Source organism: Lepidochelys kempii, chromosome 17 (genome assembly GCF_965140265.1).
Source record: "Lepidochelys kempii isolate rLepKem1 chromosome 17, rLepKem1.hap2, whole genome shotgun sequence".
In the NCBI taxonomy this organism is placed as follows: domain Eukaryota; kingdom Metazoa; phylum Chordata; order Testudines; family Cheloniidae; genus Lepidochelys; species Lepidochelys kempii.
The window spans coordinates 2925806-2948502 of record NC_133272.1 but is presented as its reverse complement, the minus strand read 5'-3'; the positions used below and the strand labels follow the sequence as shown (position 1 = coordinate 2948502).

General features: G+C 52.9%; 1 protein-coding gene across 1 annotated transcript; it reads left to right on the top strand.

Moving 5' to 3' along the window:
• Nucleotides 1–1020: 1020 nt before the first annotated feature.
• Nucleotides 1021–22291, top strand: TRARG1 (trafficking regulator of GLUT4 (SLC2A4) 1). The gene is made up of 3 exons (XM_073315168.1): nucleotides 1021–1937; nucleotides 14689–14821; nucleotides 15586–22291. The coding sequence occupies exons 1-3, from the start codon at nucleotides 1542–1544 to the stop codon at nucleotides 15603–15605; spliced, it is 549 nt and encodes a 182-aa protein (XP_073171269.1). The 5' UTR covers nucleotides 1021–1541; the 3' UTR covers nucleotides 15606–22291.
• Nucleotides 22292–22697: the final 406 nt, after the last annotated feature.

Below are 22697 nucleotides of genomic sequence, written 5' to 3'. Positions count from 1 at the left end.
GCAGCGTTTCCTTCATGTTCAAAGCTGCTCAGCTAACGGGAAACCCATCCGTTATGTTAATCCTGACACAGTTCAGTCAACAGCCCTCCAAGCTCAGCATCTCAGCATAAATCAACAGCAGCATGCAAAGACAAACTGATGGGCTCACTTGGCACCCGCTGGCACAGCTACTGTTTGCTGTGCCCACCGACAGGAGAGGGAACTGGCTGGACACCAGTGATCCCTGTGGAAAGAGAGCTCCTGGCCAATGGGGAGGGCTCAGGCGGTGCCCCAAGCCCACCAGCAGCTCTGCACATGTTAGTGGGTGCAACCCTCCAGCTGAGGAAGTGGCTGGTGGAGCCCTTCCCCTCCTTTAGCATCCACCTTCTCCACCACGCTCCTGCGTGCATAACCAAGACTCCCGTGGGCATCACGGGGATGTAAGGTACATGTATCTGCCTGCCAAATACACACTGTGACGCAGCAGGGCGGGGGGAGTGTTGACCTGGGAATGTGGCGGGGGCGTTTCCCTGGGGATGGGAGACCTGAGAGCCTGTCACCTGAGCCAGGAGGGGGAGGGGGAGGGAACACCTCTGCCCAGGAATGTGGACAGAGGCTGCAGGAGGGAGCCTGCTGGGGTGGGGGGGGGAAGGTTTAGTTTCAGTTTGGAGCTGGGTGGAGGAACGCAGGGAACTCCAGGGCTGGGGTCTAAGCTCCCTGCTCCCCCAGAACTGAGGGGTCCTGGTGGTACCCACAAGCTCTGTTTTGGACTGTGTTCCTGTTGTCCAATAAACCTTCTGTGAATCCCAGGAAGAGGGGTGCAGGCCCCGGACTCCCCCACACTGGGTGACACACACCCTGCTCCTTCACACCCTAGACATACATGGCAGCCTCCCTGGGGCCCAGCCTAACTGTGTCAGCTTTCACTGGCCCAGCTTCTGCTGGTGAGAGGGATCAGCTTTGGAGCCCCCCCCCCCCCCAGCTCTTCTGCAGCACTGGGTGTCGCTGGAAAGCTTCTCTCTCACCAGCAGAAGTTGGGCCAATAAAGACTGTTAGCTGCCCCCCCGTCTCTCTCACATCCTGCGCCCCGCGCAGCTACCACGCTGCAAACAACGAGGGCAGCTCCATCACTAGGATCCAGTGACGCCCCCCTTAGGGGACCACCCCAGAGGCTGGCAAAACTCAATTGCCCGGGGGCTGCCACTCTCTGGCTCAGGCCGATTTCCAACGCGGTCCCCCCTGGCGATGTGGGCAGGGGCACAGCTGGCCCCACCCCAGCGGGAGCCGCCCTCGCAGAAAGGGGCCAAGCTGTGGTGGGAGGGCAGGGCCAGGAGGGGATCTCACACCCGAGCGCTCCAGGAAGGAGGCTCCCCCGCAGGACAGCGACCGAGAGCAGCAGCCCTGCCTGGGGCGGAGCAGGGGGACCCCTCCGGCTGGCCGGGCTACAGCGCTTTGCCCAGCCTCCGCAGCCCGAGCGCCCCGCGGGGCAGCTGCCCGCTGCCTTGCCCGCCCCGCCCGCCGGGCATGGCGATCTAGCCGGGCGCAGGAGCGAGCCGCGAGCCATGGCCAGCAAGAGCGAGGCGCAGTTCGAGAAGGCGCTGGGGGGCCCGGCCCTGCCCGCGGGCTGCCAGGAGACGGAGCAGCTGCTCTTCGCCAGCGAGGGCAAGGGCGAGAAGGGGGTCCGGGGCTCCAAGTCCTTCTCGGGGACCCTGGCCAGCGACAAGTCGCTGGAGACGGAGCAGAACGGCCACAGCCTGCCCTACAAGGCTGTGTCCGCCGGGCACCTGGAGGCGGCCCCGCACTCGCCCTCCCGGATCAGCCTGGGGCGGGCATCCTCCACCGCCACCACCAGTGCCCAGGAGCAGGGCCGGCCGCTGGATTATCTGGTGCTGGCCATCTTCTCCTGCTTCTGCCCCGTCTGGCCCATCAACATCGTGGCCTTGGTCTTTTCCATCATGGTAAGTGCTGAACGCCCGCCCGGGGGGTCCTGGGGCGCCCAGACCCCCCTCTCCTCTCCGGGGTCCTGGGGCGCCCAGACAACCCCCCTCCTCTCCGGGGTCCTGGGGCGCCCAGACCCCCCTCTCCTCTTCAGGGTCCTGGGGCGCCCAGACACCCCCCCACACACTCCTCTCCGGGGTCCTGGGGCGCCCAGATCCCCCCTCCTCTCCGGGGTCCTGGGGCGCCCAGATACCCCCTGCACACACTCCTCTCCGGGGTCCTGGGGCGCCCAGACCCCCCTCTCCTCTCCGGGGTCCTGGGGCGCCCAGATCCCCCCTCCTCTCCGGGGTCCTGGGGCGCCCAGACCCCCCCTGCCTCTCCGGGGTCCTGGGGCGCCCAGACAACCCCCTGCACACACTCCTCTCCGGGGTCCTGGGGCGCCCAGACCCCCCCCCCGCCTCTCCGGGATCCTGGGGCGCCCAGACACCCCCCCACGCACTCCTCTCCGGGGTCCTGGGGCGCCGGCCACCATCTCTGCCCCCCCGCCCCACAAGTTTGAGGGGACGCTTCTAAACTCCGCGCCCCGCTCTTCCCTTCCAACCGAGCGCGCTGCGCCCAGCAGCCCGGGCTGGACAAGCCGCTGGGGCGATGCGCTGGCTGCCGCGCCCTGGGACCGGGCACTTCCCCTGCGCGCCTCGGAGAGGGGAGCCCCGGCGGCCCCCCGGCACTGCCCGGCCTCGGGGCGCTTCCCTCCCCGGCACTCGGCAAAACCAGCAGGACCCCGCGCCCGGCCCCTCCCGGGCGGCTCCCGCGGTGCCTCCCCGGCCACCCCGCCTGCGGATGCGCCACACGCGGCTAGCTGCGTCCCGCTGGGCAGTGCCGGGGGCAGAGGCCGGCAGCGCTGCGGCTGGGGGTTGTTCAGCCCGGGCAGGCTCTAAGGAACTTGGCTAGCGGGGGAGGCGGAGCCCCACGGGGCCGCCAGCGGGCCCGGCCCCAGAGCTCGGAGCGGGACAAGCCTCTCTCTGGACCCCAGGGATGGACGCTCTGGGGCTGGGGAGGGGGCAGGCGGCAGAAGGGAACCCGTCGCTGTCTGAAGGGGGGGTCACAGCACCCCCTGGAAGGAGGTCGGCCCCTTCCCACAACCGCTCCCCCCACGTGCGGCTGGGCTGGGGTGCCCTGGGCAGGGCTGGGCAGGCTGAGGGCCCCACCTGGGGCAGGCTGACTGGGGGTGCCCTGGCTGGGGATGTCCCTCAGCCAGGGTTCCCCAGCTACAGACCCGAAGGGAACCTGGAATCCTTTGTATCCTGCCCAGTTCAGACCAGTTTGTTCCCCCGGAGCTGGGGGTGCCTCCGGGAAGGGGCAGGGTGTGTGTGTGTGTATTTGCGGGGGAGAAATGCAAGGGACTCAGGGACACACAAACCTCCCCAGGGCTAAACCATCCTGGAGCCCAGGCTAGAGCCCTGCCGAAGCACGCTGGCTGTGCGGAAAGCAGAGAAGGGTAAGAGAATCCAGGCAGGCCCAGGCTCCCACAGAGGAGCAGCAGTGGGAGGGCAGAGAATGGGACAGTGATTTGAGGTAGGGCCTGTGGGATGAAGAGCAAGCCAGGACCCCTTTCAAATCAGCTTTGCTAGTTCACTCAGCATCTGAAAACAGCCGGGGAGAGTTCCATACCAGCTTCCTCTGCAGCTGGAGGAGTTAGAAAAAGCAAGTTCTTTTAAAAGAAGAATAAAAAAAAAAAAGGCTGACAGGATATAGTGGTGGCTTGATGAGCCCCTGGGAGCAGGGTCCGTTCATTCCTCACCCTAGGTGACACAGAAAGGTGGCAGAGCATGACCCGCGTCCATTCCAGGTGGGCCTTGGGGACAGTGCTGCTGAGACTGGTCATGCTTTCCACCCACGAGGGGCAGTGAACTAGCGCTGGAAGGGCAGGGGCAAGGATTCAGTTACAGTCAGGACAAAAACCACAGGGCCAGCTGTTGTGCTCACCGACAGGGGACCCAGGGGCTGTTTGTCCTACATCGAGGGTCTAGATTTGGCTCAGGCAGGCTTGAGATCAGTTTGTTTCAACGGATTTGTGCTGTGTTCCCACCAACTAGCCATGTCAGGCCAATGCTCTGGGCTTACAGCCTGCATGTTCAGAGAAGACCACTGAAAATCCACAAGTCATTCCGCCCCACAGCGTCGGCTTTGCGGCTACGGCGACATTTCTCCACTAAAAGAAGCCCATCCCAAACCAAAGCCTTTCTGGAAAATATTGACTTACGGACGATGCCTGATCCCCCTCCACCAACCAGTTCCAACTAACGCCGACACCAGTAAGGAAGCACTGGGAAGACATGATGCCCACAGCCTTTTACTGTCGTGTTCATGACCCCTTCTACCCCATCTGCTTCGCAGGGCAGGGGGGGTGTGCCTTCAGGGGTCTGGCTACCACCAGCAGAGTTGTTATTTAATAGGTCTAATAGTATAGTAACAACAATAATAATTCTCACACCTGGTCTTTCCTCCCGTCTGTTTGTTAGCTGCTGTGTGGCCGAGTTACCAGAGCAGAATCAGAGCTCCAGCAGTTTCTGTTCAAGTGCTGAGAGATTAAACAGGAGCCTTTTGTTCAAATAACTATAGAATAAAAGTGGCCCATTGTTTTCCTTCCTTTATTTTTTTTTTCAACTCCTCCCACGTGGCTTTCCCCAGGAGAACGCTGCCAAGCAGCATGGAGCCTGGCCTACGGACCAGAGGGGGGCGGGGAGCACATTCTGTTGAATGCCTACTTTGTTCTTCCAGTGCATCTTTCAGTTGAAGCTCTAAAAGGCTCTTTGAAACATTAACTCTTGAAGCACCATGCTGCCCAGGGAGTTAAGTCAGTATCTTCTCCCCTGAATACTCAGCACCCGCAGAGCTTCTGAATCAGCAACTCATTAATCCTCATCTACACACCCTCTGAAGTAGGGAAGTACATTATCCCCCTGACCCAGAGAGAAAGTGATACCCAGTGACTTTGGCAGAGCTGGGACTAGAACCCAGGAGGCTTTATGCCTGATCTCTTACACTAAGCACTAGTCCAGATTGCCTCCAACAAGGTCAGTTTAGGGATTTTACTGGTAAATAACAACAATCCCTAAAACTGAAAAGAGCCTATTTCCTCCTGATCCACAAACAGCCAAACTTACCCCCCAAAATAGAAAGTGGGACTTCATCAGTCCCTTTCTACGGCTTCCCGGGCCAGTTTCTGGGCTCGGGTATTTGCAAGGAGCTGATGACATCTGGAGCTCTTCACGGAGACTGACGCAATTCCCACATTCCAAGGCAGAATTAGCCAGTGTGAGAACAGGGCAGAGCATAGCTAACAATTCTCCCGCCCCTCCCTGCACACTCAACACGCACACCTTGGGTTCCAATTCGCACCGCCCCAATTAGTCTGGAGGAAAGAACCACCCATGGGCCCCTTTTATCCTTTTAATTGTGCAATACGGGCAAATCTCCCCTTTGAAAAATCAGCTCAGGGAAGGCAGCAGCCCCAGAGCTCCAGCACGCTGCTTACTGCACAGAAACGCACCGCGGGGAACATGCAGTCAGCGGTTCCCCAGAAGCCGATCAAGATGTACAGAGGGACGTGGTGTCAGGCACTAGAGACAAGCCTTCCGCAGAGACAGGCCTCCGTCTGGAAGAGGAAGCGGGCTCTTTGCAGAAGCCAGCTGGCGTCAGATGCGCAGTGGAGAGCCTGCTTAGCCAGGATGTGGGTGAAGATGGACTCACCTCATTTGGCTCTGTGGGATAGTGGAGTCTTGCTCCACACACTCAGCCATGAGCCACTTAACTCCCAGGTATCCCTCCGCCGGCTGAGCCTTGTGTAAAGTAGCTCCACACTCTTCCTTCTGGGTTCCTCAGCAGTTCTATGCGGCGGTGATGGGGCTCTGATGTCAAACACCCGCCCCGTTGGAGTGGGGGAGGAACCGAAGAGGAAAGTTAGGAAGTTGCCCATCCCTAGACATAAGTGCAATGGGGCGTATGTACCTTGGTACGTGCAAGGGACGCAGGAACATATCACAGCCAAACACTCCTCGTCTGCTGAGGAGCGTTGTCCCAGCCAGAGGGAGCACGGTGGATGGCGCTGCACCCAGCATCACGTAGTGAAGTGCCCAGATCTGGTTCAGTCCTGAGGGAGGAGAAGACTGCTCAGCATGGAGAGCTCACGTTCAGTATAGCCCTGGTACAAGCAGGCACAGTTCCCGGTGGCTTCAATGGAAGTTTCACTGGCTTTCGTGAGGGATGAATTGGCTCGCTGTGGCCAGCGAGGTGTGAACACCCAGACGTTTGCTTGATCAAGCACATAAAACTTGGCTGAGCACATGTCCAGCAGGGCTAGAGATACTCCTGAGGCCGTTCTGCACCTAAAAATTCTGCGCACAATATTTTAAAATTCTGCATGTTTTATTTGTCAATAACTAAATGCAGAGGCTCCAGCATGGCAGTGGGGAGCACAGGCCACTGGCTGCACGAAGGTGGGAGATCACCCTGCAGCTTCCCCACCCCGGGGACACAGACTCAGCGGTGAGGCTGCACCCGACCTGACACAGCACCAAGGCCTGGGCCTGCCCCAGAAACTCCCTGGGGCCCTGCCCGCCTGCGCCAGGTGTGGGTGGGCAGGCTCAACCAGGCAGGTCCAAGTGTGGAGGGGCTCAGTGTGGGGGAGATCAGGTGTGGGGTGCAAGGATTCTGTGTCGGACAATCTGGGGGCAGGCAGCTCAGCAGGGGGTCTAGGTGTGGGGGGATCTGGATGCACAGGGGCTCGTTGGGGGGGTTCCAGGTGCAGGGGCAATTGGACACTGCAGGGCTTTCCAGGTGAAGGTGGTTGGGGCTCAGCGGAGGAGTCTGGGTGTGGGGGTCTCAGCAGGGGGGTCTGGGGCTGTGGGGCTTGGTGGGGTGGGGGGTCATTGGCATGGAGGTTTGGATGTGAGGGCTCGGTGGTGCGGGGGGGGGTCATCAGGGTGGGGGTTTGAGTGCAGAGAGCTCAGTGCGGGGTGGTCTGGGTGCAGGGGTGGGGGTCCGGAGGCAGGGGGTCTGGGTGCAGGGGGCTCCAGATGCAGAGGTTGAGATTCAATGGGGTGGGGTTTGGGTATGGAGGGCTAGGAGGGGTTCTGGGTGTACAGGGTGAGGCTTGGCAGTGGTGTCTGAGTATGGGAGATTCGGATGCACAGGGGTTGGGTGGATGGGGGAGCAGCTCCCCATACAGTGACCCCTTCCCCCCCAACACAGCAGAGGAGCAATGGGGGCAAGAAGCAGGGTAGGATGCTGAGCTTCCTGCAGCTGGGGGAGGTTTCTGGGGGTGGGTCTGTCACAGCTCCAGCCACTCCTTATAGGGGAAGAAGTCATCCCATCTTCTTTTGCCTCCAGCCCAGCCGGGACTAGCAGCCAATCCCAGCTCAGGATTAGAGCCACTAGCTGGGGTGTCCCCAGCCCTGCAGTGATTTACCTCTCTGCTGGCTGCTCTGGGTGCCTGAAACAATGAACCTGCTCTGCTAAGGAGTGGTGCAGGGCTGCTCTTGCAGCTTCCCTTTGCTTCCTTATCAGAAAGTTGTTTTTCTGCAGGGAAGCAAAGAAATCTGCGGGGGACATAAATTCTGCGTATGTGAAATGGCTCAGAATTCCCCCATGAGTAGCTGGAGATATGGCAAGAACCAGGCTCTCCAGAGGCTTTAGGCACTTGGGACCAGCTCCCCTTGGGGGCATGCTCCAGACTGCTTGCAGCCATAGCGGCAGCTGGCGGACATGCTTACAGCCCGATCACTTTTCTCCAGTTGTTGTGGGGGCTTGCACTCTTATATTTTCCGTGAAGTCAGTGCTTTTTCGCACAAGGCCTCTTCCTAGCACTGAGCAGCAAACAGAGAAGAAAGCATTGAAATGCCTTTGGAGTTAGGCTCATAAATCACCTTTCAAATGCTGCACTCAGGTCCAGCAGGTCCTGTGGTCAGCAGAAACATCATCTGCCCATCTCCCCCTTCCTCTCCCAGAGTGATCTCATGGAATGAGTCACTTCTGGCCTGGCTGCATAGACACCTGAGTGCATCTTTTTCAGTCTCCCTGTTTGACAAAGCTGAGGACTGGCTTTGGTGATGCTGATCTGAGCCTGCGTTAATCGGTTTCAGTTCCTTTCAGCCCTCCCATTTCAGAGAGCAGAGCTAACACACACAAATGGAGATGGAACCGTTGGGGACCAGCCTCGCTGCCAATTGCCAGTGCAATGAACTCCCCTCCCACCCCGCCACCCCTTCTACTGGGAACATGCATGAATGAGCACGGACCAAGAGACAGAGAGAGGAAAGGAGAGAATCTTTGCGACAGCTCAGTCGTCCAAAACGGAAGAGCCTGTGTGCATCAGAGCCCAGGCTACAACTGGAAGCACTTAGTCTGCTAGACACACAGAGAGATGCCCCAAGGAACACTCCGGGCTCTCTCTTACCCCCTCTCCTGCTGCTCCTATGGTGCAAACCAACCGTAAGTTTCTCCAAACAAGGGAAGGCATTCAGGGCCCAATCCTGGGAGAGGCTGCATTGGAAAGAGCAAATGCTCTCTGTTCTTGTTGCCTCATTCAGCCCCTCGCAACAGGATGCAACCAAACAGCCCCTGACGTTACACAGTGCTCACTGGTAAAACCCCAGGGATGGTCAGGACTGGGCTGCTTTTTTCCACTTTAAGGCACTATTCTATGTCTAGAGAGCATCTCCAGGGCCCAGATCTCTTCGCACACTACACATAAGAACATAAGAATGACCAGACTGGGTCAGACCAAGAGTCCATCTAGCCCAGTATCCTGTCTTCCAACAGTGGCCAATGCCAGGTGCCCCAGAGGGAATGAACAGAACAGGGAATCATCCAGTGATCCATCCCGTCACCCATTCCCAGCTTCTGGCAAACACACATGCAGGAAATCTCTTCCCCTTAGCTCTAACATGCCGCTCCCTCTGGGCAGAGGTGTGCACAGAGGCTGTTTAACAGCGCACAGCACCACTCAAGTAGCAGGGTCAGAGAAATGAAGACGAATGCCCCAGCCAACTGGAACTACAGAGGGAATATAGTGAGGCTCAGTGCAATTAATGCGCAGCACTTTGTAACTGTAATAAGTGTTATCGTTAGAGAACAACTTGGAAGGATTCCATTGATGATGTTGCTGGTTTTATCTCCTAAAATGTTCCCACTAGCATGTTTCAAAAAGAGTCACATGCTAATTATTTAGTCAACATAAAGTCAAGATTCACAGTGCATTCCGACACAGTCATTCATCATTTCACAGTGGTTAGTTTTTAACACTAAACTGCCAGCTACAGCTACTCCCACGCACTCTGATTAGTCCTCAAGAGGTTCTTACATTTTAACAAACTTCCTCTCTGCAAACATTGATTAACGGACACAAATTACTCATGTTTTTACGTGGAAAGTGAAATCCACGATTACTGACATTTATCAGTTACAATCAAACCCTTCCATCCCAATGAGTAATATATGGACAGCGATAAATGCTCACAGAACATTCCATGTGAATGCTTGTGTATTTTTCATAACTTTTCAAGAGGAGCTTAGAGAAAAAGGATCCAGAAGCTGTAGTGATGGACTTCACTCCTTGTTTGTGTTTTGTTAGGGAACGTATAGACCAATGCAAGCGTGTTTCTCTGGAGTCCAACATACATCTTCCCCCCCAAATTACACATTTGTTACAAAAATCTGTGCCTTTAAAAATCCCAAATGTTAAAAATCTGTTAACGAACAGTTAAGGGATTCAGCCAGTCCCGCTACTGCCCTATAATCCATCGCACACTGTCATCCCACCTGATTTAATTTTGCCACCTTCTGTTCAGTAATGCAAATAGGCTGTTGGATGCATACTGTTGATTTTAGATATCCTCTATTCCATGTGCAATCCGGCTTCTGAAAGGAAAAGGATCCAGGCTGCGTTAGGTTATGTCGGAGTTCCGTACATTCTCCTCAAGTGTGCTGGGCTGCTGGAGCAGAAGAATATTTGTCTGACTGGAATTGGAATGACTGATTGATTTGGGTTATGAAATGGGGTGCTTATATGGTGATGTAGGTCTGTGCAGACCTTGCAAGTTGTATTTTAACTGTTTTAAATCTATTGTGTAACAAGTCACATATCTTTGGTCACCACCTTTGTTGTTTTTGTAGCGACTAATGAAGTAACCATTAGTGGTGTTTAGCGACACCGTATATTGGCAACAGAACCTTGGATAGGAAATGGGCTTGGATCGTCTAGTCATTTGTTAGTTTGATTTTTGCATAGATTTTTGCAAACTTTAAGGGTGAATGGTTAGGGTTAGGTGGGATGATCACGCGTGATGCTGGGTTATATGGCAGTGGGGGACTTGCTGGACCTCTTAATGGTTCATTGCTGGACATTTTCACAAGGGGGGGTTTGTCTGGTTTTTTTAAAGGAGCAGAAGTTGGAAGGAAAGTGTGATCTTTGGACTCTATTGAAACTCATGCTTTCAATCTTACCTCTTTTACGTTTTTGTCTAGAATTCCCCCATCTCCTTTTTAAATGAGTACAAAAACATAAATCAGGCTGGTGCACAGGGTCTGTAGGAGGGGAGCCCCACTCTGACAGATCTTCTGAGATGCCCTAAATCAGGGCTCTCCTCCTGAAGATCCTAGCATGTTCGTGGGAGGGGCGCATGTGCAGCCAGTTACAGTTGCATAGAATATAATAATAGTAAAAACCCTAGCTCTTATCGGCAGACCTCAAAGCGCTTCCCGGTCTAATGGGTTTATTGTCACACCCCTCGTGTGAGGCGGGGCACTGCTGGTATCCCCCCGTTATAGACGGGGAAGTGAGCACAGGCTGACTCGGCCTTGGCTACACTTGCGGCAGCCTGTTGCGTGTGTGTAGCTACACGTCACAGTGAGCGGCGGGCTGCATTCCATGCGGTGGTGTGTAGGCGCTGGCAGGGGGGAATGGCTCCAGCAGCAGGACACGACACTACTAAAAAGAGCCATGCTGGGGGAGGAGGCTGTGCTTGGGCATGCAGAGAGCCATCTAGGATTCGGGTGGGTTTGTGTTCTATCTGCCTAAGCTGTGCCTTGCCACCTACTCTGCTGTTTCTACCCGGGCCAGCTGGGCGGGCAGGGTCTGTGCTCTACACGCCCCCGACACGACTTGCCCCAGGTCACGCAGGTGTCTATGGCAGAGCAGACGTCTCCAAAGTCCTAGGCCAGCGCCCTAACCACTGGACTGCGATTCCTCCATGTTCCACCATCGGGTGCCGTGGATAATGGAAATGCTTATATTTTACAGCTAGAAAATCCCAAATGTTTAACTTTTGTACTGTTGGTAAAAGCCTGCGAGAGCCTGGCCGCCCTGGCAGAACTCACCTTACTGTCAGTAGGGCCAGAATTTCACAAAAGGCCTCTGCACCCCTTTAACACGTCCCCAGGCCTCCCACACCTCCCAACAAGGGGGACTTTTCTAAACACCAGGCTCTGAAATTCCTTATCTGATTTTTTCTCAATATTTCCCAGAAACAAGAGGCACAAGGTAGGGTTTCAGGGGATTGGTTTGCTTTGGGGAAAGATGGGGTACATACTGAAAACAGGGCTTTCTACTGAGCAGCCAACATCTTCCTTGGCCCTGGAGGTGCCCTCCTGGCTCGCCACTGCACTCGTCATTCATGCTGAGGCTCCCTGAGTAGCCTGATTGTAGTGACATCTTTGCTGTCCAAGTGCCTGGCCCTCTGCTAAATGCCAAGCCTCTGTTCCTTGCCTAGCATGCCCAGGCCCTGCAGCCGAGAAGCAGGAACTTGGCCCTTGCGCTCTCTTTCAAGCAGCAGTAACCTGGTTCCCTCATCGGGGATGACCCAATTTTGGCCCTCGTGTTTTTCCTTGGAAATCAGATTATTGCTGATTACAAGGGGAAGATAACAAGGAAATTGCTTAATCGGTCACTGTTTCTGAAGGCTAAAGCTGCATCTAATTGTACTGTGGGTTACATGTGGTCTGGCTGGTCCTTTGCTTGGCACTCAGGCCTCAGAGCGCAGTTAGCAGAGGTGGAGTTCTCTGATCAGCAGCTTTGCAGAGCACAACGTGGTGGTTAAGCAGCCATGAAGGAGACCCCATGGCGCTAGCCAGAGTACCGTGGGAGCTGCAGGGTGTCCGGCTTTACCGAGACATTGCTCGCCACTGTCCGTGCATTGCTATCCAGTATGGAGCCTTTCCCCACTAGCTCTGGGGTCAATTCCAGGCAGGGACCCAGCTGACAGCTGTTCCCTTGTAGTCGCTGCTCCTCAAGCTCTGGAGGGGGACCTGGAGTTTTAGCGGGGCAGGCAGCCCTCCCGTTCAGCCCCCCAGTGACGTCACTCCTCCCGGAGCCTCAGCAGGGGCAGGACACGAGGGACGCCTGCCCTGCCGCTACCCAGGCTGCAGCTGTTCTGTGCGCGAGCAGAGCAGCTTCTGTGGCTGCCGGGGGTCATCCCTCTCCCGTACGCATGTGCTAGAGGAGCCCCCGGGAAAGCCAGCCAGGGCCACGGCCGCTCTGCTGCCGGGCAGGGGGGACCAGACTCGGGAGAGGCAGCTCCACAGGAACCATATAACGTCCACCCCCCAGCTCTCTGCCAGCTTCAGACAGTGCTGGGGCCTGTCATCTCCGAGCTGCCGCTCCCCCTAAAGACGGGAGCTGCTGCAACCTGCTCTACTTATACAAACTAGCTGTACCCTCCAGGCTCCCATTAAGTTGCTACGGCAGGCCGGTAGTGGGACAAAGCTGGGGTGGGACGAGGCAGCCCCCATTCAATCTCTGTGCAGCCTTTATGAATGATCCCTATAGAGGAGTTTCCAGGCACCTCCCCGTGACTCCCCCCACCCCTGCTGTACCCTGGGAACCAGCAGGTTTAGTTACAAGGCAGGGGCCGCCCTCTAGCAGACCGCATTCAGAAATCAATCAAGCAGCAGAGTGGAGAAGCTGGGGTGGCCATTCCCTCCCTCCCGCTGCCAGCACAGGAGCAACCATCACTGCAGGCAGAGTTCATGCAGCGCACAGCTGCTGCGTGGCCCGGGAAGGTCAGCACAGAGATGTAGAGTCCAGCAGAGAGGCAGAGTGCTGGAGCATACTCCAAAGCAGTGGTTTCCAACCCTTTTTCATTTGCAGACATCTACAACATTTCAAATAGAGGTGCAACCCCCTTTGGAAATCTTAGATAGTCTCTGGCATCCCAGGTCTCCACCGACCACAGGCTGAAAACCACTGCTCTAAAGCAAGATGAAACCCAGCAGTTCCCGAGCGTTAAGTTAAAGCCCATTCACTGTTCACATGCAGGCAGCACCAGTAACACATAATCTTGCGTCTGTGTGGCAGACCGTCCTCACCAAGGGGTCCCACTCTTCCTTCAGGGTGGGCCTCCAGCCCCGGAGACTGAGCCTCTGAGCTCCTGCCCTCCTGCTTTACACCGGGAGCTCTGCCCAGGAAGTCTAACTGAAGTAGGCTGCTAGTGAGAGATGTGTACGCTCTGCAGGGACCGGTGTGCCCCCACAAGGATTTCCAGTGACACTAAGGAGCCTTGTGAGAACACAGCTAGGTTTCTTAGGCAGCTGGGACACAGTGTCGGACGTCCTTCAGTTAGCACAGAGAAATAAAGGTTAAGACATAGTCCATCTGGCCAAGCCAGAGCAACCCGCAAGTCAACCTGCTCTGGCCTCCATTCCAGGCTCTCTCTGGCCCCTTTCTCAGGCCAAGGTGAGAGCGGCTGGGCCTCTCCCCAAAGTCAACCATTATCCCCTTCCTGTCACCTCTCAGTCCTTACTTCTCAAGATGGCCTCTGCTCAGCTCCCCTGCCAAGGGGAGGGGAAACCTCCTGCCTCTGGCTTATTGGGGGCTAGGTGTTAGTGTTCTGGCCACTGAGGTTTTCACTGTCTTCATGGACTTTCCACTGATAGGAGTCAACCCCGGCCTGTCTTTTAATGACCTGTTTGGTCCACCCTGCTAGCTAGGTGACACCCTTGCCACGTCTCCTGCGCTGCCCCAAGCGCACTCTTCATTCTTTCGCACCCACTGGTTAGCAATGCAACATACAAGGGGAAACTGAGGCACACAGAGGCATCCAAAATATTACAAAAATTTCCCACTTTGGCCCACATTGCACAGCTGCAGTGTAGGCGGCAGAGACAGTGCACGGCTATGGAGACTGCAGTCTGCTGCTCCTCTCTCAGCAGCAGGAAGTGGGGGTGGGGTTAAACCCAGGTGTGTGTTTTCAGTTATGTAAATTTCTGGAGGGTGGTGACTGTGATTCCCTTAGAGGTGGCCCCTAAGTGCAACGGCCCCACTGTCCCAGAGTTGTCTAAGCGAATCACATTGGGGATTGAAGCTCCTAAAAACACAGGACCCTTCCCTTTGAATCAAAGCAGAATCTCCGCTGGCTGTGGTCATGTTAAGCCTCATAGCCCCTATGGGCTGTATTTGTTAGACACACACCTAGACAATTACACACCTCCCTTGCTCTGGTCTAACTTCCGTCCTGTACAGAGGAGCAGAACACACATGCCAGCCAGGACTTTTCAGGGCAGTTCAGCTTCAGAAGCTACTGAAGACTGCTGACAAACTTGGATTGCAAGTCAGGACACTCATACCAGGTGATCCTAATGCAGTTGTCTAGACGCAGCTGCTAACAGAGCAGCTCCCCTTTTGCATGGGTTAAGGCTGATGACAGACACAAAGCAGCCACTGAGCTGGAACCACAACCACTGACAAGCACTTGTTTGTGTCTTCCTTTCTGCCAGTCAAGGAACAGCGGACAGCAGGGGGACATGGATGGGGCTCGGCGACTCGGGCGCATGGCCAGGTTGCTCAGCATAGTCTCCATTGTCCTGGGACTCCTCATCATTGTGCTGTACTGTTCGCTCAATTTCACAGGTAATGCCTCTTTCCCTCTTCCCCCACTGGCCAGCTGGCGCACGAGCACCATGGCACCTCCGCGCCTGGGCCCACACTAGAGAATCTACCGGCTAGGCCCTAGCAGCACACCTGAAAAACACAGTGTGCTCACATGCAAGGGACACGTCCGTGTGTGAAATACCACGAGGATGAGACTGCAGGGCTAAATACCAATCTAGCCTGAATGTTTCTGTGCCATTGTGGACAGTACAGGCTGAAATAGCTCGGACAGCCATCCCACAATGCACCGGTGGCCCTGTGAAAAACCCCAGAATCCCCTGGGAGCTGTGCTGGAAATTGGAGGAATGCATTGTAACAAACAGCTTAGAACCTACTTTCTCCACCTGTGGGCTGCACCCAGGTTTCAGTGGTTGTAAACACCTTCTCTTGTGCCTGCAGAGAGGGGGAGCCCACAATTTTAGGGGGGTTGTAACATGAGGGCATGGTCTGGGAAAGATGGGGACCAATGGTTTAGAAGAACGGAAGCATGTACATGAGGCAGAAGTGCAGCGATTCAGACATGAATCTGCATTCTTGGGGATCCAGCCCAAAGTGCTTCCAAACAAACCAATCCACAAAGTCAGCACCATTGACACCACTGCTGTGCTAGGTCACAGGTGCGCTGACCTCACAACACTCCAACTCCCCCAAGGACCGAGCTGGCCTCAGTGGAACCACACAAGAGCGGGAGGGGACGTAACTTAATTTGTAGAGGCCGTACTAAGACTCTCTTTATTTCACAGTTTTTCAGAAGACCAATTAGCACGAAAATACCTGGAAGAAGAGGAAGACGTCTTTCCTTCCCAGGGTTTTAATTTTACCCTTGCAGCAACCATGTTACAATTTAGAAGGGCGGCCGGAGGAAACATCTCTTCTGGAGCGTCGTCCAAGGGAGTGCATGCATTTATTTCACAGCCTGTTGGAAAATGATTTCATACCAAACAAAATGACTGGATAACACAGCAGCTCGACAAGGACTGGGAAAGAGGTTCGAACCCCAAGGAGAGGTGGAATGGAGGGAGATCCGCTACCGCACTCCTGATCAGTAACAAAGATGGTGGGTGGGAGGGAGAGTATGACAAAAAGGGGACAAGAGGAGAACTTCATGAATGAGGTTTATTTAAAGAACCTGAAATTTAAATTTTTTTAAAAAGGAGAGAACAGGACGTTTTGAGGAACCTTCTTTACAATTTTGGGACAAATCCTGTTTTTTGTATCGACAAATTCTCCATCTCTATGAAAAAGCTCAAACTGCCATCGGGAGATTAAATCAATTCAGTGAGGGAGAAAGGAGAGCGCCACTACAGGGGGACATCACATGCACCTTTCTGCAGCTCTGGCCAAAACCACAGCGAAAGGTGGAGGATCTGGTGGGGGGGATTTTGTATTTTTGATTGGGGGGAGGGGAAAGCTAACGACCATTTGCATGCCTCTGGGAACATCCTGCTCCATGTCTGTTTGTACAAAGCTCTTCCGTCATTCCAAAGCATCTCAGAGCTGGGAGAGCAGGGATTCTGCTGCATGAGGAATGCCAGCTTAGCAGGAGAGTCCCCCGCACCCCAACCCCACGCTGGGACTTTTATGGTAGGAACTGTCTCTTCTCTTCGGAACAATCCATTTCTACCTCTCTGCACCCCAGTGAGGTAACGCTTGTGCAGGCGGGAATCTGAGGCAGCAGCGGTGCCCAGGACCGGAGAGCAGATTCTGTCCACTTGAGCATTTATACCATGTCCATCATGGCTGGAGCAAAGGCCCAACCCAGAGCCCGTCACAGTCACTGCAAAGACACCTACTGGCCTGGGGGTAAATTTCAAAGGCCCCACGGGGAGTCTCTCATTGCACCCTCGCTCCCCTTTGACAATCCCCCCAAATGCCTGTTTTAGCCCCTCTTCAGCTGTAACCATCCACGCAGCTTGGCTCAGCTCCATGAAAGGTCAGTTTTTAAGTGCGTTATATACAAATAACAGACTTCTGCTCGGCAGGGTTCAAAATCTTTGTCCATGGCCTTCCCATCACCTTCCACAACACGTGTTTCACTGCTGAGCTTTTCCCAGCAGCTCAGAGCCTGGGATTTTCCTCACAGTCCGTTCCCTGGCCTCATGACATACTTCATCACCTCTGACTCTGCCCGGGCTGGGTTTTGTTGCTTTTAGTACACAACATTCTGTGTGACACTTCCTCGCTTGAGGTTTTATCCAGGTTTTGTTGATGGCTTTGTGCCAGCTGACCCCCCCGATCTCCGATTGGTGCTGTTTGCAAACTCACCAATGGGGGTTATACGAGAGCTGCAGTTGGGCACACTTTGACCACTCCATCATCCACATTTTACAAGCCGGTACCCAGCCACACCCTTGACTGCTCTGCGAACGCTGGCATTCCCAAGCCTCAGCAGAGTAACACACTTCTCCTCCCTCACACCCCTAGTAGTAATTTTGAGTCTCTTGGGAAGCTCTGAACCAAACCCGCTGGCAGTTAGCTGAGAGAATTCCCTTGCCACCCATTTCTGTGCTCCTCATTAATATGTTTTCTTTTGCTAGGCTGGCTCAGAAGCTCGGTGACAGTAACACAGAATTCCCTGGGTACACTAGGAACATGCTTCTCCGGCTAGAAGCAATTCTTAGGATGCAGAACCATTTGACTTTTTGCTACACTACCCTGCTTTCCCGTGCTATGTTTTCCCGCATCTCCAGGCTTCAGTTCCTGTCTCCAGCACTCGATTAGAAACTACCAACTTCTAGAACACAGCCCAACTCTTTTGCAACATCCCTCTTGTTATCTGACTTTGAGTGTTTGGCGCTTAGGGAGAGCTCCGTGAGTTTAAGCAAGGAGGGAGCTGAGGGACAGTAGCTTATTGCACTCAAGTGTGTTTTGATTTCCCTTTTCACATTTCATGCAGAATAGCTTCTTGCTGAGCAATGCCCGATGCACGAGGTGTAAACTCACAGTGTCTGAGACATCCAGCTGCCTCAGGCAGCCAGATACTTTGTCCAGCAACTCATCAGAAACCCCTGGTTGGCCACTTAACAGGACTGCACGTGGTATTCATTTCCCATGCAGATCCCCATAATCAGCACATACAGTTCACAGAACGTGCCTTTCAGGTTCATTATCTCCTTTCTGACTTGCATAATGACACGGCTTCCTCTTCAGGCATCTTCCTGTCCTTTGCTCCCTGGCCCAACCCACTTGTAACTGACAAATTGCGTTTTGGGAGTGCTTAGAAATCACAACAAAAAGAGCCTTCTGGAATGGGAATAGGTGACACTGAAGGAAAACTGCAGTAATGAGTTACAATCCCTTGCAACCAAATATTTATTAAATAAGAATTTACATGCTACTTTATAATTATATAGCACCTCCCCTCGAGGAGCGTGAAGTGCTTGGCAAAATTAACTAACTAACCCTCGACTCCCATGTGAGGTAGGTAAATATAACACTATCCTTATTGTACAGATGGAAAAATTATGGTATAGGAAAGTTAAATGACTTGCTAAAGGAGACAGACTGTAACAGAGCTAAGAAGAGAAACTAGTTATCCTGTCTCCCAGTCCCCAGAAGACCATCCTCCCTCTCAATTTAAGTATATAAAACAATATATATTTTCTTGGTATGGATTTTACACACACTGCACTTTCAAAAGGGAAGGTGGATCCTTAACCATGAATGGTCCCCCATGGGCAGCTGCCATTTTAAAGATCCTCTACAGAAGACATTCCTGTCTGACGAAGCGGACTAGGACAGAGAAAGCAGAATTCATCTGAATGCATGAGAAGGCAAGAGCTGCCTTAGAAAGAAAATTGCAGTGATAATTTGTTGCATGCATTCAAATGGGATTTGCTTTCTATCGTACCCTACATCATCAAACTGTCAGGACAACAGCTTTCTGTCTCACTGTTAAATATAATAAAAAAGAAAAATGAAGACACATTCCTTCAGTGATTTACTCTTCTTTCTAATTAGACACAGGATTAGATTTTTTTACACTACTCCACACTTTAAAAGCCATCTCCCTCATTCTCGTCTTGTGCTTAGATCCAGTCAAAAGTCTCCCGAGAGCAGTGCTCTAGTCAATCACAATCATAGCATGTAGCCACAATCCATGAAAGCATGGCAGTCGGGGAAGAGCACCAATACACTAATGCACCACGTTGCGGTTAAGTGGCTTCCTTTGCTCAATATTTCCATTCACATACTTTGTTGCCCTACCCTAAACGCCTCCTCTCCCACCTTGGGATTTACAGATTTCAAATGCTGTTACTCAGTGATGCCCCATCCTTCGTCACCATTTAGCTATACTCTGTGTACACATCAATATATTTTTCTCAGAAATTTCCCCTTAATAGTTCCTGAATTCTTTCCAGTTTCAGGATTTATCGGTTGCTGAGGAGTAATGATAGTTGAACCTAAAACTGTTCAAAATTTCCACTTGGATAAGGGCTGGGAGTGTCAGGAGAGCGGTTCTCTGGGGAAAGGTCCTGTCCTTCCTGCCAACAGTGTAGCCAGAATAGTCCCGCGCATGGTACAGAGGTTTGAGTGGGGTTCAGTACGAGTTTGTACTTAATGAGAAGCACTTGGCTCATCCCTATACCAGAGGCCCTGGAGCTGTATGCAGTAGCATAGAAGCAGGCTCCTTGGTATTTTCTAGTGAGGGATTCTCCTCCCCGCTCTGCAGCATGATGCTTCTGCATTTGCAGCCCAGAATTGTATGGACTTTTCGGCCACACTCTCTCATAGCAAGCTGCTATCCATTTTGCTGTTTGCTGTCACTCATGGGTCATTTAGCATTTCCATTTTCCTCCTCCCATCGGATTTTTGTTTTGGTGCAGTTTCCCCCTCCCCCGACATATTAGCTTGCATTTGTTCAGGAAGAATCTCTTTTTCAACCCCTATTTCTCACTATTTTCCTGCCCTGACTCATGTCACAACAGTGCATGATGGCGTCATGCCCAAGACACTGCTAAGTATCCTTCCTCCTTCCCTTAATATCTGCATCACAAAGTGTGGCCGCAGGGAATTACAAGGATCTACATACTTTGAGGACTTAAACCAACAATGGGAAAAAAAACAAAATATTCTCAGGCGTGCTGAGATGTATTGCTGCTGATTTAAGAATGATCTAGTTCGCCAGAGTGGTTGAGTACAATCCACCTTGTTTTCTGCATCCAATCACCACTGACTCACTAGTTCCACTGAGTTCATATAACAGAGGAAGAGGATCACACACTAGGTAGATTTGCCCCCTGCACACCCACCTGTGCATCCCTTGTGACTCTGCTCTTTGTTAACTTGCTACTGCCCCAGCCTCAGCGCACACACCTGGCACAGTTACAGGTGTCCGGGCTACGAAATCCTCAGGGTTTGGTCAGTTGTGCCCTGCAGTACAGTCTTTAATTTCGCAGGCAAAATTCAAACCCAGCCTACATTAAGAGAAGCTCCCTGCTCCAGACGTCATTGCTTGAATCCACATGAAGCCCAGAGGGTGGAGGCAGAAGAAACGAATGGAGCCGTGGAAATCCAGTCTCACCTGCTGTTGGGAAGAGGCAGTAGGATGGGAGAGGTCTGGAGAGGCTGGAAGGAGGGAAGAACGGGTATAAACTTGAATTCAGGGAGGACTCGAGAGTGCAGGCCCAGGGAGTGACTGACAAGTGTGAAGTTAAACTGCTTCTGTCAGAGTACCAACATATCTGCAGGGGGTGGGGATCTACATATCTCTGCTCCTGGTGCTCCAGCTTATAGGCATGTCACGGAAACCCTTGTTGGTCCCAGGGATGCTAAGAGGAAGGTAATAGCTCACCGTGAGGCCCAGTACAACTGGGCAGAGAAGCTCTCGGTTTTGTGTCAGTGTGCTGTAAGGCCCCCTCACCAGCTGCTTAAAAAGGGCTGAGAACTCATGTACTAGGCAACTTGGTTACAGTTACTCGTTCACTGTCAGTTTCACGGACAGATTCTGCAGGAGAGGCGGGATGGATTGTAGCACAAACAAAAGGAAGAAAGAGACAAAATTCCCGATGTGAAATTTGGTCCTGTGAAGTGAGGAGTTGAAAATGGAAGAGCCCCAGTGACCGGGTTAGTGAGTCCAGCCCTAGTCCTGGAGTGTCAGACACCTGGCGAGGAGAGCACTGGATTCCACGTTTAATTATGGTCTGTTGGCCGGCATCTGAATTCAGGACTTTATACCCTCAGATCCACAGCAGGCTCCTCACTGACGACACTGGGAAGTTTGCATGAAGATCAGTCTTCATGTGATGAACTATCCACATTCCCCTTATTGTCTCATTCACTGTCACTCCAGGGGTGTGTGTGTGTGTGTGATCTGCCCCCCTTTAGGCCATTGCTCTTTCTGCTCTGCGCTTTAATTTCTTCCCATCTATCCTCTCTCTGCTTCATTCCTCCTCCCTGCCTGTGAAAGTCTGCTCTGTTCTTCCTTCTGCATTTCCATGCCTGCAGCAATTCCCGAGTCCCATGAGCTTCACTCCCACTTTCCTGTTCCAGACGCTAAACTGCCCAGTAACGGAATGCGTCATGCTGACAATGAAGTGTCATTGCTGGGCTTTACAGTTGATGCTCCAATGAGATTAACAGGGCACAGGGGAGTTCACACCTTGGAGTCATTGGTTTCAGGCTGTCCGCACACTCAGGCAGATGTTGCATCAGGTACCCTTCCCAATGTGAACCGAGTTTATCTGTGGAGCCCGGAGGGCCAGAAAGTTACTTGTTTCTGAAAATTAAAGCTTAGATTCTGAATAATCTGAGTATGTGAGGCTGCCTGCATAAACAAACAGGTGGGTTCCATTTGGGCCATATATTTGGCATCCTTGCCTTAATCTACGTAAGTTTGGTCCTTACAGCTTTATGGAACCAGTCATGGCTCAATAGTTATGACTGAAATCAGCAAGCCTGCTTTAAGCCCATTTTTGACAAATATATTTGTTTGTTAAAAACACAACCAAGTTTAGCCAAATGCTTGGCCTCAAGCCAAGGCAGAAAAACCTTTTCAAAAAGCTGTAGCAAGTTTTTTCTTCAAATAATTTTTAATTAGCTGGTAATGAAAAATCAAATATCTATATAAATAATCATGACAAGGAACTTGAGAAATGGAAAACACGGTTCACCATGCCAATCTGATCTCATTTCTGAGCAGGGACCCTCTGTTTCAGGGCTTTTTACATGAAGACAAAAAACAGAGCCTTTACAATGAAGCCCAGGATGTATCCCCCATTGTCACACTACCAGGTTCATCCTGTTCTGAAGCCAAACTGTTTGGATCATGCTTTGTACAGGTTTACAGACTGATCCTTACAAATCGCCTTGATGTAACTGGAATTCCAGCTTGGAGCTCCTTTTTGGTGATGTTTCTTTTTCTGCAGGATGCCATGATGTATCTTATATACTTTCCTTCGTATTTCTTGGCATGAGAACAAACAATAAAATGTAACATGCATGGTCAAATGTGAGCGTGCTTGTTCTGTCTAAATGAGAAAAGAGCCAGCGGGTACCGACATGGAAAGAAAGCTGCAAACCTGGACTTTAGTCCTTGTACCTGGTGATAAAGACGTTGCAGGGAGGAAAACTGAGAGGTAGGGCAGATGGAGGAAAGAAATAATCATAAGGGTCCAACCAGGCTAGTATTCTGCCTGTAGAAGTAGGCAACACCCAGTGTTTCTGTGGAAGGTCTGACAGATCTAGCCACTTGTGTAATGCTGTACTTCTGTTTGGGTGCATGAGCAGAGAGAATCATTCCTGCCTGCAGCTCAGAAAGCCACAATAGCTAGTGGTTAAACAGGGAACTGTGGTCTAATTCCTACCTCTGCTTTGTGGACATTCGGCTGTGTGACCTTGGGCCAGTCTCTCCCAG

What these genes read in the sequence shown, in the direction of transcription:
- TRARG1 (XM_073315168.1), top strand. Translation starts at nt 1,542, where the DNA reads ATGGCCAGCAAGAGCGAGGCGCAGTTCGAGAAGGCGCTGGGGGGCCCG. An exon ending in CCTTGGTCTTTTCCATCATG is followed by an intron (nt 1,938 to 14,688) that starts GTAAGTGCTGAA and finishes CCTTTCTGCCAG; the next exon opens with TCAAGGAACAGCGGACAGCA. An exon ending in CTGTTCGCTCAATTTCACAG is followed by an intron (nt 14,822 to 15,585) that starts GTAATGCCTCTT and finishes TTTATTTCACAG; the next exon opens with TTTTTCAGAAGACCAATTAG.